Source organism: Spodoptera frugiperda, chromosome 25, assembly GCF_023101765.2.
Source record: "Spodoptera frugiperda isolate SF20-4 chromosome 25, AGI-APGP_CSIRO_Sfru_2.0, whole genome shotgun sequence".
Taxonomy (NCBI): domain Eukaryota; kingdom Metazoa; phylum Arthropoda; class Insecta; order Lepidoptera; family Noctuidae; genus Spodoptera; species Spodoptera frugiperda.
Window position 1 is genome coordinate 16,798,803 of NC_064236.1, and position 16,511 is coordinate 16,815,313.

The window sequence follows — 16,511 nt, forward strand, 5'->3', positions numbered from 1 at the left end:
ATTATAAAGTATTGTGAATTTATGTGTTTTGTTAAATGTAAGGAATAATGCTTTTAAAGCCAAACATCATAGGCTTGATTATGGAGTCGCAAAAATATTTTTAGAATTTTCAATGATCGAAGTTTTGTGAAGATGAAGTCCGAAATTATTATGTTTATTTTCGACATTTTATCAAGTTATTCAATCATTTGCGTGAAATAAAAACTTATAAGTAAGAAATATAATTACTGACTTATAAAAAATTAACTAAATTATAATAATAACTATGACTCAAATATTTACCTTAAAATAAACTAATAAACACTAAAGTTGGAGTTGTATTTATTGTACCAAATGGATTTTATTTAATAACATCAGTAAGAACCTCTGTCTTACCTTTTAGGGAACAAAAAAAAGACAAGCTAATTGACAACTGGCTTGACAGAGAAAAAATATTAATGATAAAGTAATGCAGAAGGAATATTACAGACACAAGTATACAAGTATACACACATGTCCGCCTACATATCGTCAAACATTATGAACGTTTCAGAAAACTCTATATTTCCGAAAAGTGTACTAAAATCGTGGACATTTTGTTTCGTCGCTCGCCGCCCACAATTTTCATTAACTTTCTTTTCCCGTACAAAAGGTATGGCACATTACGTACGTAGCACAATGAAAGTTTACGTTTTTATATTCCTACGGTGTAGGCAAATAAAATCTCATTTCGTCTAGGTAATATAAAGTTTTGTAGGACTGGTAATTTATTAATTACTTATAAAACTACATATTTTTATTTATTGTCATCATTAAATTAAGAATGTATGATTAAGGACCCCGGTTGGGCTCGAAATTTGTAGGACTGTCAATGGTTGTTTGTATAAAAATGCATTCTACCAAGATATGACGTCACATTATATTTCCATTTAAAAATATTATGTATTAATATAGTGATAAGTATCCACATAACAATGTAGCTTTTAATACCAGTAAAAGTACATATAACATTAAACTCATCTTTCTCTTAATATTCGAAACAAACAAAATTAAAATATATTCTGTTAGTTTTATACCAGTACCAAAACAAAACAAAGTCGAGTTCTCTATTTAAATCTTCAGTTATTAATATTTGAATATCGAACGTCGCTTTGCTCTTGACTCTTGATACTGGCTGGTATTTCAAGCTTCAGTCGGAAATATTCAAAAATAACTGACGGCGATGGCCGTTCCAAATCTGGATAAAATTAAGATGGCTGACAAAAGCCAATGTCAAGCTGAAGGTTACTAGAAATAGGTAAACTTTTTCGTGTTGACCCGGAGATATGTTTTGACAACAAACGAATATTATTATTTATCTTTTAGGATGTACAGCTTTTTTTTCAATTGTAGTTTTAGAATGTGAATATATCTTTATATGAAATAAAGATGTTTATATGGGCTGGACAAAGTACGTAACAAGTATATCAGAGGCTCATTTAAGGTTACTCAAATAGTAGAGAAGATGGTAGAGACCCGCATGAGATGTTTTGATCACGTGATGAGGCGCGATGAGAAGTTCACTACTGAGAACGCTGGCCATCCCCGACGTGAAAAAAGGCAGAGGAAGACCTCAAGCCACGTGGTGGACAACCGTTACAAAGGATCTAGAACGGGCACAGCTGCACGTACAGACAACCCAGGACAGACTGTCCTGGCGCCGCAGAACGAGGAGGGCCGACCCCAAGTAAAGGGAGAAGGCAAAGAAGAAGAATATATCTTTATGTTATTTTAGTATTTATAAGTGGTACGTGAGACTAATAACATTATAATATGTCTAATCATGATACAACAAAAGCCTACAACCGGCCACTGTTTATCAAAGGCCTCTTCTCGCACATAGAAGGTTTGAACATTATTTAGTAACGTAGCGATCGTTACCCAATTCTCATTTAACACATTTAATTAGGTTTTAACTTTAAATGGTTAATGAGTAAGGAAATGAAACTTAAACAATTTCTGAAACTGTACACATGGTCTGTGTCCAAGTTTGTGTTATACAATAAGTACTTAACTTCGGCCAGCCTGGCCTCACGGACTTGCTCCGACTTGTGTCCTAGTATTCCTAGCTACTATTGCACTGTATTATCAATGGGTATTAATTTGGTTCCCGTATTAAATTGATTAAAAGATTTAATCATAAAAAATATGTTAGATAAATGATAAATATGCTCGATCGTAGGCCGCATCATCATAAAAAATAGGCGAAATAGGGGCCAAACGTCGGCCCAATAAACGTAAAAAAAATTAAAAAAATGTAGGTCAATTATTATAAACCTCGGAAAGGTTACCTATATTAAACACTAAACTCATTGTTATACATTTATCCTGGTAACGCTTCAGAATGACTGCACCGGTTTGGCGGTTAAAATAGGGTTGGTTGGCTGGTAAAAAATATTAGCGAATTTCCAAGGAAGATTGGAGAAAATGTGAAAAACAAGTAAACCACATCAGGTAACCGAAATTTGCCGTAGTTTGAATATAAAATTTAAAACCTGACTCTGTAGTACAAGTAGTGGGTAGAGTAAACTTGTAGAAAAGCGCTTTACGGTATCACAGGCGACAAGCTCAAGATATTTTCAATGTCAACATTTAAGTTTGTCTCCTTTAAGCCCCGAAACCATTGTACATAGTGTACATACTCGTAACTCCATGTTGACGCAGCCAATAAATAAACGAAGCAAAACGGCGTCTTATAAATGATGCAAGTCGATTTACCGAACGTTTGTATCGAAATGAACGCAATCCATTACCCTGTATTCCTATGAAATCGACACCAGCAATTTATACTACGCTAACTCGAAATTTGGAAAAAACTTTTTTTATGCCAAGTTGCTTAAAATGTGTGTTTACATACGTCATAAAAAAATTGAGAAGAAATATGCAAAAATAAGAAAGTTACAAATCTTATAAAACGCTAAGTAAAGGTACTTTTTGAAATCACTCGATTTATATTACGCCAACTATTATTAGCGGAGTGTGCGCGGGGATCACTTTGGTCAAAATCTGTGCAACACTGCGCTAACTCGTAGTTAGCGTAGTTTAGTGCGTTCGTGTGTATACTTGTTCGTTTGTAAAATGAACGACTTAGCGACTTTTACATAGTAAATACTTATGTGTTAACGTATTAATTAGTTTATTAATGGTACGCTGACTATTCTTTTTGTAAGTAAGTACATGTTCTTTATAAAAATATTGAAATATGCATCAGATGATTGATCATGCACTACGACGTCCCGTACTACACTACGCTAACATAAGTTAGACGTGTATAAGATGTAATTTTTTTTTGATGAATTACGTTTATATACGGCTAACTTGCGATAAATCAAAAAATAGAAATAATTAAGGAAATATAAATATGAGATATTACAATGAATAAATTAAATATTAGGCATACCAAATTTCAAAAAAGTATCTTAATTAATGTAAAAGTTATCACGTTTTTCCCCTTTAAACGCCTCTACTGTAAAGTACGCTTTTTAAGTTAGCGCAGTATAAATTGCTGGTGTCGAAATGGTCCATCCTATCAATTGTGGACGAGTAATGGAATGGCATGCACTATTGAAATTATCGTCTCCGTTCAAATTGCTATGAAGACTTAAAATGTTCACATTAATATTGAATTCTGGAAGTAAATTGCTTTTGAAATTGAAATGGTACAACTTTTATCATCAAAAGTTAAGTTGTAACATCAAAAGAATCAATTAGAAACCTTAGAGACTCTAGAAAGAAAATTGATATGAATTTTCCAGTAGATATTACCTTAATTGGAAGATGTCTGGAGATATGAGAAAATACGAAGATATTTTGTAGTAATTGGTGCATATTTAGAATTGATATCCACTCAAAGGGAAAGCGTAGGTATAATCTTTTTATTTAATACTCTGAAAGCCTTAGTATTTCAACCAGGTACTTTGAATAAAATAAGAAGTAGAAAATAAACTTCACAGTGCTCATTAATTAGCACCCACGCCCTAACTTTGTAGTAACTTCTGCACATTAATAGAGACTCGCCGCCATGATGGAACCGATTATAAGACATTAACATTTACCCCACACAATCCCAAAAGACTTAAACCCTACCTATGTCCTAGATAATAAACGTACCACCCACACACATCTCTCTCAGTTGAGCAGATCCGTCTGCACGATTACGTCAAGACTTACATATAAATAACAATGCTTATAATATTTAATCCGTCCTACATTCAAACACCATTAAAACCAAAGACTTTATCTCGAAGCAAATAGAAAAAGAAAATCAAATCACTCGAGTTCATTTAACTGTAAAAAAGTGGCATCATTGAATGATTAACTTAAAACATAGCTACGGGTAACACTAGAGAAATAAAACAACTAGATATGTCTAATTGAATCCGTAATCCGAGGAAATTGTAAAGTTGTGCAATGCGAGAGAATAATTTAATGCAAGCACAAGGTGGAAGGCATATCCAGTTACCCTTCAGAGGACTCGTACCATTAGTTTTAATGAAATCCAGGTGTTTGTTTACCTTCTTACTCAAAGCTTTGCAAATTGTATTCCAGTAGTTTACATTTTACACAATGTTTGTTTATACCTATTGCGTCATGCGCCATTCTAATATATGCACCTACTATGTATGTAATTATGTACAAGAGGTGTTATATATATGCGTCTTTGATAACCAAGTATTCATCTATCACATAAGTCCTTTTGTGAAATCATTGAGTTTACTTTTCTTTTCAAAATATGCAAACTGTTTCCAAAATAATTGTAATGTCTCTAGTATTGCAGGTGTACTTAAGCTATCACGACCGCCTATCATTCGGCTCTTACGCTTCGATGCTACTGATAGTAGAGATTAACATGCCAAACATATAAAATTTCAAGCGTACCTACATGCCAGTTCATACGTTCGTACATATAAAAAATTCCAACCATATCCTCCAAAAATAGTATTTCGGTGTTCATTCAGAATCTCTTTGACACGAGAGCAATACCAAATGTGGACTGACATTTGACCATCGGTTTTGTGACCTGAATGGAACTAATTTATACCTAGGCGGTTTGGAATGGCTGGCGAATGAAAATAGATTTCGGGTTTAATTATTTACAACATTTTATGGTTGTCCAGGGAAGTTGTCGCTCGACCAGTTATTAGAGCGATATAAATTTAGCCTGCCTAAACATGCCTGTGTTCATTATTTATTCATTTAATAAATTAATTAATGATGTATGTAAATGTAAATGAAATTCAGCTTATTGGTTAAAAATCTTTTTGGTTCTTTAGAGCTAAGTTATTGAATTAAATACATTTTATAACAATCTAGATTTTAGATTTAATTTAGTACAAAACATATGTTAATACTAGTTATTACGCGGCATCTTTACAATAATTGTTTTTGAGGTGAAAAATAATAATATGACTTCTCCCGCCATGGGTGAAACAAGAGGGAGTGTCAGGCCCTTACTGATCAAGAACCACCCCGTTCCTACTCCTGCCCTTCGAGCCAGAGCCCCGTCAACCCGAATGAGCTAACTTCTGCGGCTCCGTATCGAGCATTAGTCCTACTGAGCCCCATCTGTGGTGGTCTGACGGCTCTTTAAGGCCCGCGTCCCAAAATCAAAACATCGAATTTCATAATTAATTAAATATGATCAGTTAAAAAGAGAAGTAACCATAAAATCATCACGAAATCTCATTATCAATTCAATCAATACCGATAAAAAAAAATCGGTTGACACATTTCAAAGTTTCTACCTCGAATCGATCGTGATCGTCAGCGTAAAAATATATGGAACGGGATAACAAGAATCCAATTAGTGGTGGCAATACGTTGAAAATTAACACTAACAACTATCGCGCCTTTGTTTCATATTGTTTAGTGCATGACTGGGGAATACCTTCATAGGGTTTATGCAAGCCTGGTACCTGTAGACCATATTATATCTACACTAATCTCATTATAATATGAGAAACAATGTAATGTTAATGACACAACACTGCCATACTTCGTTTGTTTCGTCTGCATTGAAACGTCAATGTAATTTCAATGTATCTTTTTGTTTACTCAAATAAATATTCTGAGAAAATCTCAACTAGTTTCGAATCACTGTGGGATTCTTCCTCATGAGCGCGGACGCGGCGAGTCACCGCCGGCGACGTCGCGCAGCCTACTGGTCCGAGACTCAAAGCTAGTAGATCTTTTCACCGTATATTTACGCGAGTAAACTGTTCTTTTGAGTATTGAGTATAATATTAACTTGTTTGCAAAATAATATAACTGTAGTTCATTCCTAAACACATAGGTAGCTTAAGTGGCGCATAGATAAAGTGCATTCAGCCCATATACTCATTGAAAAGCAAGATTACACAATGCCAGCCGAGCAAACAATAAAATAAATGAGACATACCATCCTTATAAAACAATTTCCCTTCTAATACACTATGAGGCAGGTCTCATAAAGTTTTGATTCCCCATTCTTTGAAACCGGAACTAATATGAAAAATTCTTTGTACATTCCCTTGCTATTTCTAGTCTTAAGAATACTCGGTATTTCATTCGAGCCGTGAGATATAAGAAAATATTTTTATCATTTCTTAGATAAAGGCGAGGAATGTAGGAAAACGTTCCTTGACAAACAATGTTTCGATTACTATGCCTCGCAGGCTCCAGGCACCCTATTATCTAGACTGGAGTTCGTATTTTCTCGAAATGCAGAAAAATTTAGAAAATATTCAAGCAAATATTTTTAAATTCACTCCAATATACGTATGTAAGGCGTTTATCACAAGTCCTAAATGTCACATCCTCGCTTTTTAAAGATATGAAAAGCAAGGAAATCACCTTCGTTCATTTTCGTTTCCTGCATAAAATATATGCATCATTATCTTAACAAGATACAAAATAATGTGTAAGGCTGCAAGTTAAATATAAAATAAAATATGTTTTAAAGCTTTAGCAAAGGAAGTTACTCACATCTAACGACTTCCTGGTTTTGCACTGAAAAAGAAATAGATATTTCAGTGACAAGTCCTTATATTTGTGCACTACAGCGAATATTTTAATCACATTTGATATTTGATACGTTTTTAATTACAATTTTGATGAAATGTAATACGCTTATGCTTGTAACGAATCCGAATATTGCGGTGTGCCCGCGAAATGTGAATGATTTTCATATTCTGCTGTAGGTGCATTTATGTACTTTTTAAAAACATGTACAAAAATTTACAAATATATATGTCACAAATAAATATGCAACTTTGACTTAATTAAAATCATTTTCGTACGTGATATATACGTACACACATCTGCCTGTTTGTGTCCGCCTTTGAAAGGAGATTATTATCAACTGTCCATCATAATCAACTGCTGGACTCCTTAGTCATCCACACGGTAACGATGGAGGTTGGAGGATAGGGTTTGTCATAATCTCCACGAAGGAAGCAGGTTGGATATTACAGTTTTAAAGGTTCATATTCACTTAACGTATTTTGGCCACCCTCTTTTTTCATTTTCCCAAGAACAATTAATTTAAATTATCACATTTTGTTTATCAAATACAAAAATATAACTCATTATAAAAACCCTTAAATGGATGTATTAAAATAAATTTTCCTACAAAATACTGATCAAAATTATGAACCAAAACCGTTTAACTAACGTTCACAAATAGAGTATCGATCATCACGGTGAATGCATCTGACAGACGTTGTAACCGGACTTCAAACCGAATGCCATCGAATATTCTGGCAAAGTTTTAACTATTGTATTGATTTAAACATCGCAAACTGGTTAGGTGTCTATTTCGATATTATTTTTCAGATAAAAGTGCGCCCTGGTTTGAAACGAAACCTATTTCAGTTTCGGAAAATATCTTCAAGACATTTTTAATGGAATGTGGTAAACGACCGGATAGTGTAAGTAATCAGTGCTACCAATCAACATTTGCAACTCTAGATAAATAATTACTTTGTAAGGAGATGAGAGAATAAGAATACCTTATAATACTAGAGAAGACGAAAGACGAAAGTATAATAATATCTTTTAAGAAGTATACTAGAGAAGACGAGACAATACAAGAGAAGAAAGTATAAAAATACTTTTAAAAATAACGTTCTTTTTTGTAGTCCTTTAGAATATTTTAAACCAAGAAATCTTGTCATTACTAAAGCCCGCATTCTGAAGAGTATAGAGGATAACATTATGTTTTTAATTACTATTCTTGCTGTTTTACTATTTGTCTATGTTAAGAGTGCTTAACAAAGCCTTTCTGGTTAAGCATTTACAAAGACAGTACGGTGTAAAAAAAGAAATACTTTGTTTAAGCAACGATTATGAAAAATGGAGGGCAATTTAAAATTGTATAGAATAAAAATATTTTTTATTTTTAAAGAGGATGCACGTTACAATTATTCACAATTGTTTCGTGGAATTGTAACGTGTAACGTGTGTGAAATTGAAATTTCTTTATTGTTAATTTTTCCAGTGCTTTTTATGGTTATTCTACGAAGCGGAAAAATAATATTGTGCCGGTATCAATAGATCGTTGGCCTGCCTTTGTTAGCGCATTAACTGCCGCACTCATTGTCATTTAACGATTACTTAAACTATTCCTTAGTATCGATTTTGTTCCAAAAACAATTGCTAAGGACTAGGTTAAGTACCCATTAAATAACTCTGAATACAACCGTTAGTATTTTAAGTGGTAGAAATAAAATAATAACAGTAAACTTATCTGTTTTTTAACATTTGATATGAATCAATCAGTTTAGTAATTTTATATTTGATGAATTTAATGAATTTTACATAAGATGCGTATGCGCACAGCACTGTTTAACGCATCTTTTTTAATCTAATGACATTTATTTACGACACCGTGGTAATAATATATCTGTGTGACATTATACCAAAGTCAGACCATAACTATGATATATATGGTGTTAAACACCTAATACGAAGCGCAGCTTAACCCAATGTCGCGTGGTTATTAATATCAAAGGGACGTGTCGCCCGGTTATCAGTCAGCTAAGCTATCGTATAGTCAAATAGATAGAGAAGGTCGCTCGTGTTGTAACACAGCTCCCAGTTGACAGGCTTTGGCAATGACAAAATTGATTCTCCTATAATATTTCTCTGGATTGTTCGGATAAAATCATGCAAGCATGAGAAGGAATTATTTCCTGGTTTCTCTAATGAATGCCTGTTTTACCGACTTCAAAAAAAGGAGTTGACTTACAAAATGGAGCTGATTTAAAAAATGGAGGAGGTAAAGAACACTGGAGATGAGGCGGTTCCTTTTTAACACGCTTTGTTTTTAAACATGTAAAAGTTAAGATTCATATATTTATGATACTCTCATACGAGTAGAAAAGGATTTAAAGTAACATGAGACAACAACTCCTCATCTTCTTGGAGTTACATAAAAGTAGACGTCCCAACAAATATCGTAACGTACTTTTTTACCTAATTATTAGATCGACGGCGGTGTTTTACCACAGAATCGCCTCACAAGTAAGGAACGTTTACAAGTAACCGCAGTCCTGTAGACGTACATACAATCGTACGTACTTAGCTACCTATGTGAGACGTGACCGCTAGTTATGTCCACTTCCTGGATATAACGATGGTCATAACCAAATTCCCTTTATCCATGTCCACAGGACTGCGGTGGTAAACCCCTTCAAGTGGACACAAGATGGAATCCGATTGGAATAGAAGTAATAATTGGTGCTATGTGGCAAAGTAAAATACGTTTGTCACCACCTGTATTATTTCTACGGCTGTCTTAAAGGCCGACCAAGGGACTATACATTTAAGAGACACCGAGCAGTCTGAGCTGAACAATTTTTTTAAGGGTTGGAAATCATCCAATGACTTTGCCCGCCTTGGGTGAAGCGAAAGGGAGTGTCGGACTCTTACTGACTAAAAACCACCCCGTTCCTACTCCTTCTTTTAACCTGCTAGGCAGTATACAGCTCCGGGTCTGTGATGAACCTAAGAATTTAAATTGCAATCTTCAACCTGCGGGTCCAGCATGGACATTATGACAAACCTCTCATAGTTTAAATATGGATTGTTATGGACTGTGGATGTATGTAATGAAATGAGAATGAGCTTCAAATTCAATTCCCAAATTGCTAAAAGCTTTAGTTAGTAAATTTTGGTTTCTCTAAATTGACAGTAATCGGACATTTGGACCGAAGCAACAACCGTACTATAATGAACAAAAATTAAAAATAGTGAACCAATCCAACCAATATCCCTTTAACAAAGAGCTTCATCTAATAAACGTAATGGATTCTGATAAAATTAATACCTCCGAACACCCTAAAATACCTAAACAAAATTCAGTTCCTGAAAATTCAACGTGAAACTGTAAAACGTCTCACTTTAGTTAGTTTCGCGGTCAGCCAAGTTCCAAACAACTTAGTAATTCATCAGCAAACACAGCTTCGGGACGCTTTTCATTTTCCAAGAATATTCGGTTGAATTTCGGCGAACGAGCGATGCAACACTTGAAAATTACTAGAATATTTTGATACCGGCTTTGACCGTTGTGCACGTCGGAATTTGGTCAGGTTATCATTTTGTCCTCCATTTATACTCGATTGGGATGTTTACAATTTAACGTGTTTGATGAAAAGCCCTTGTCAAAGGCCCGTAATACCGGTACGGTTTAGTCCCGACGTGTACTAGCAACCGTTGACCAGTAGTTCGTGTAATTGATGTGGGTACAATTTGTCCGTTAAATGCAGTTGGTAATCGAAAATTGTCGCCAATTCGCTCGTTAAATAATTAGTGTTCATTTACATTTTAGTTTGATTAATTTTCAGCCTTTTTAGGATTTAATGTGTTTATCAATTTGGAAATTTTGGAATTTGGAATAGTATTGTCGTATTTATTTCGCCCGTGTCATTTATATGTTGTACTTTAATTTTGGTGACGTATTTTTTAAAATTATATACGTATATTTTTGTTTTTTTTTACCTGGTTATAGATTTTTCTACTGTTTTGTTACATAATTTAATTTCCGAGTTTTTAACCTGTAATCAACCTTCAAAAAATAACAATTGGTACACATAATATGTTGATATAATAAAGTTATAAAAGTTCATGGCCACACGACCTCACACAAACTTGGGAAGGAAAACATTTTCCTGAATATTATTACAGAACAGTTTTATAAAAGAAATAGTAAAGAAATAAAGAGATGTATTTAACATTTATAAAAGAAATAAAGAGATGTATTTAACATTTATAAAAGAAATAAAGAGATGTATTTAGCTTTAATATCGACACTATTGTGTTACTAATCCTTCGATAAATAAACAATTTTAATTGAATAAACTGCGGGAGATATCTGAACTCGGTTTCCGAGAAAATCTGGTGTGAGTTTACGTCATAACATGTTATTGCGGTAACTATTGAACTGTGATATTTATTTTGTAATTACGTATTGATATTTATAATATTTGACCTCAAAATTATCTCTTTTTAATTTTGTATCGAGATTTTTTGGGATTACATTTAAAGATAGGTTTAAATTTTTTTTTTATAAAGTTTTGAGACATATTTTATATTGTTTTATAAATCTCAACATATTTTTTTTGTTTCGTTTAAAGTACTAGGTACTTTTGTTTTTCAGAATAGTTCTCAGATTCTTTATTAATTTTTAATTATTATTTTATGTATTTCTTTAAATAGCAATTCCCTGTGATTGCCGGTGAACCAATTTTCTCTTTGACATATTCCTGATATCTCAAGGCCAATAGACATGTTATGACGAACCTATCACGTCGTTAATATAAACTATTAAAAAATTCCTTTTCAGATATATTTCCCATGAAAAAGAGAAAAAATTAAAACGTTAACAATCAATTACCGAAATCCAATTACCCATAAATTGCAATCTGAGGTGCACATTGTAACATGTAACAACCCCACAATTCCTTAGCCATATCTATGAGATTTAAAAATAAAATAAAATTCTTAATTTGGAAACTATTCCGCTTCAGAATGTAATTTATTACGAAACAAAATAACAGTATACCGGCGCGATCTCAAAAATCCTATACAGGTTGTTTAAAATAAAATTTACGTATTTTTACTGGAAAATATTTGACGGTAGTCGCCTACTCTAATTGGCAGGTTAATGAGGTATCGATAAGCGCATCCTTCAGTAATTGCTGACCGGCCGATCGCTGACCGCAACCTCTATTTATTGGGCTAGTCTCCAATATCCCAACTTTTACCGTTTTAAATTTAATATCGCGAAAAAAAAAATATAAATTCTTCAACTCTCTATTATGTGGGAATTAAAGTAAAGTTATTTTTTTTATTTAGCTAAACGTTTAATAAATCGAGATTTGTTTTCAGAATTATTTAATATTCAAATTATCATCATCACACCGCATTTTAATTTTCTCTTTGCGGATATACAGACAGATGATTGTTATTTAATTCACGAATCTTGAACCCGGAACTTTATTAATAATACTGACAATTTCTCAAAGATTTACATTAATTAAAATTTGTCTCAAAAATAGCCACGTTGTTATTCAATATTTGAAAACAATGTATCAGTCCATTTATCGTCGTGTTAACTAGACGTCTTACGGGGAATACTCAATTAATTATAATTACTAATACCTCATACACGTAGAATTTTCCCCTCGCCGTACATAATTAATATAAAGGTCTGTGTAATTACAACTGACATTCTTTCGTCATGAACAGAAATACCGAATCAATTTATTTTCTCATTTAGTTTTAAGACGTTTGCTGTACGTGCTACTATTAATTGAACATCCTGTACTACACCGGCGACCAATCAATTAATTAATCGGTAAAAATAAACCGTAACCATTTACGTGGAAATGGTATAAGTTATTTTAAAATAAACGTCGAGAGAAATTACGTGAGCCAATAATTTTATTTTGTATTTAATGATGTACCGTATCGCTTGATTGTTTAAACCACTGTAAATAAATAAACACATTAAAATATTGAACGTAGTGCCGCAAAACTTGGATTTTATTTTACAAAGGAACACATTGTGGTTTTGAGTTTGTATCACAATAACGTGTACCCTTTCGACGAACACAAATACCAGGCATTTGCCAGAATAAGCTACGCGGATGTCACCATAATTTCTAAATTAAATACGGTATTGTTTCTCTTGGAAACTTAGAAAAACTTTACTTATTCACGAACGGTTTTTTATTTATAAATTAAATTCCGTACGAGTGTTTACCATCGCTACGGCCTGTTTATATCAGATTAGGCATTTATTGATTAAATCCTCGCCTACGCTTGGTATTTAATCAGCACGACGTTGCATTAAGATTTTTTGTATAAATGCCCCAAGAAATTGTTAATTTGTAATTTTATTTATATAAATCCATCCCCGAAAAATGTAGGATCCGTTGCCCTCACTCATTAAAATACAAACATAACAGTAAAGTTATATAATTTGATAGTAACACGCGAGGAGAAAATTGACGCGTTCAGGAAAGTACTTCATTCACAGTTCTGCGGCACTTTTGTAAAGTTTGTGTGAGGTTTGGAAGGAGTTGCAGGAGGTCGTGAGGCCAGGAGGAGGTCGGGACTTACCTTCCGCGGCGGAGGTTGCATGTTGATGCTCGTCGCCGGACTGTCGGCGACTGAGACTCGAGACCACGAGGAACTAGCGGATCGATGCCGCCACACGGACGCGTCTCCGCCCTCTGCCGCGGCAGCCGAATGCGTCCGCTCGCCCTACGGGACTACACCGCGCATGACGCGGGTCCACCCCTACCACGACAAACGCACCATAAAGTATACATTTCGTTTTTTACTTAAGCGATTGTCTGACGAAAAAAGTCAGCCTAATTAAAAAAAGAAAAAAAATCAAACTTTTCATAATAAAAGGAATTTCTTGTTGAAAGCATTTCTCTTGCATTTAGTTGTTATACATTGGGATATAAGCGAGCTAAAACGTGGAATGTTCTACGTCTCAAGATTCCCCCTCCCTAGAAGTTTGAAGCACGTAACAAGACTCGCACCCCAAAAGGCCGAGGTTTAACAAAAGCCCCTTCTAAACACACTTTGAGCGAATCGACTCGATACTGGAACGTTTCTTAGTATTAACTAAAGAAAATAGAAAGACATAAATATAAATTTAGTTAGGGATCGGTTAAAATAGTGGCTAATAGTGACTTTGTCCATTTTTCTATGCTAATTAAGTAAGTAGAGTTGCTCGAGTGCGTTAGATCGTTTTATAAATAGTAAATGCGTAACAACCCTACGCGTAAACACACAGCCTGTCATTTGGTGACGTACGCTTTGCCAGCCCTAGTTCCTAGTATACAGAGGTGATATATACGTACTTAGTGGACGTATTATCTGTAGACTGGTGAAGCTACGTACCATAGACGGTACAGGGGGAATCACTGCTGGTGTGCCGGTTCCCCCGAAACCTGGTCACGACTTTTGACAGTTTTGACAGATATTATCGATTTTTCTTTAGTGACCTAGTGGCCAACATTGGACTGTCAAATGAGACTTTGCCCCGATTAAAGCGGTGCGTGTGTTGTTAAGGAGCATTCCTATAGGTGTCGTCTGGATTTTTATGGTTTAATTAATTTTGTTTAGTTTTTTTTTTGCTGTTTTGTTTCGGTATTTAAATGTGAATGTGTTATTTATGATTATGATTAGTTTAGTGTTGCGTTGATCTATTGAGTTCTAATTAGATTACACGAGAATTGAGTAATAATTACACGAGAATTGAGTATAATTTATATTAAAAAAACTATGTATGCGTAAATACAAAAGTAAACAAAATAAAGTTATAAATATGCTTAAATACTAAACAAATACATATTAAAAATACATTGACTGAATTTAAAATTATTAATTAAAAACAAAATATAATATTGAGAAAAATAAAATTTAATTCGAAAACCAATGTTAGGGCTTTCTATAAACGGAAGCCTCGAAGTAAAAGCGGATAAATGTCACTCGATCCTTGAACATATAAGTTCTACTATATATTTAATTCAAATAACCCCCCCCTACGTTTGCGATCAACCCTAAAATACTCTATTATTCATTTTTAATTTCTCTTAGATTTAAAGTACAATTTTAGACATAATACTTCATATTTATAATAATTTCTTTTAGCAGCAGTAGAGTTTGGTTTTCATAAAAATAATGTTAACTGAGTTTTATTTAGATAAGCTAACATCATAATAAAGAATTATCTCCTCGTGTATAGAACCTTATATATCTAATACTCTGTTGGCATTTTAAATTCTATTTTAGAACATGTAATTTTATTTAAAAAAGACATATATATTTTCATACAAATACATAGAAAAGATACATATATATGTCTTTTAAAATATAAATAATTATTTACTCCTATATTATATAGACCAATCACGAAGGCTTATAATCTGTTCGCATTTTTTACTTTTATTTTACATATATCAAAAGATACATATATTTTAAATAAACTTACGTGTCCTCTAAAGTTAGATTTAAAGTGAACTAGTTAAATTTTAAACTCAGTCCGTCAACTAGATTGAACTGGACCTTAACAGATTTATCTGAGTTCGTCTGCCCTTTTACATCGGTACCTACGTAGGTATGTACGTATAGAGATTAATTTATAGAGATAGAGATTAATTCGGCAGTGATCATGCACGGTCAGTGTAGCAATTATGCAACGTCTATTGAATTTGATCCTGCACGGAATAACTATTTGTGCGATACTCGAATTATTGTCTAGTGTATTTATTTCTTTTTAACTTATGATATATTTTGTTTTTGTTTTATTTTATTGTACACTATACTAGTAATAGAGGATAAATTAAAATTAAAGTGTGTAAATGTATCTATCTGGTTATTTCTTCCAGACTGTCTTAGGCTTCTGATAAAAAAGCTAAAATAACTTTTTTATTTTAGGGATTTTAATGAAAATGAGAGTAGTTTGTAGATAAATTATACCAATCAAAATGGCATTTATACATAATAATACACATTATAGACAGGAACTACGAAAAACCTAACAAAATTTCAGACTAGCTAATTTATTACATTACATTATAAATGACATTCGTAATTATACTTTAATAGTACATACTCGATACACACTCGCACAAATGAATCGACTCGATTTTAATATGATTAATGAATTATTGAACATTTACTGCGAATTAAAGCTGAAGAACCGGCCATTTGCTCGTTATTAAGTATTAATAAGATCGGTGTTCCTTTGACAACTGACAACTAGTTGTTAGACTGCAGTAAGTATTAATTTTCAAAATTATAGGCATTGGCAGCTATCGACTAGTCTTCATGGAACACGGAATAACGACTGCATAATTTTTAAGTTGGTGTATATTCTGATTGAAAATGTTTTATATGACGACTGTCTCGTTGGCTATGGTTACTAATGCGACTGCCGGACAAGGTCTCGGGTTTGATTCCCGGATCGGGCAAATAATTAGTGGGCTTTTTTC

At 33.4% G+C, this 16,511-nt stretch overlaps 1 protein-coding gene across 6 annotated transcripts in view; it reads right to left on the reverse strand.

Moving 5' to 3' along the window:
- LOC118263227 (protein nervous wreck) overlaps window positions 1-16,511 on the reverse strand; it is a 182,945-nt gene that overhangs the window by 129,459 nt on the left and 36,975 nt on the right. For 4 of the 6 annotated variants that reach the window (XM_050703951.1, XM_035575051.2, XM_035575062.2 and 1 more), the window contains exons 2-3: window positions 13,621-13,800; window positions 6,982-7,005 (exon numbers count right to left, since the gene is read on the reverse strand). The exons of 1 other annotated variant lie outside the window; for it this stretch is intronic. In XM_050703951.1, the coding sequence (XP_050559908.1) occupies window positions 6,982-7,005; window positions 13,621-13,641 (45 nt within the window). In that variant the 5' untranslated portion in view covers window positions 13,642-13,800. The remainder of the gene's footprint in view (window positions 1-6,981; window positions 7,006-13,620; window positions 13,801-16,511) is intronic. One more of the 6 variants, XM_035575088.2, reaches the window with a different exon arrangement.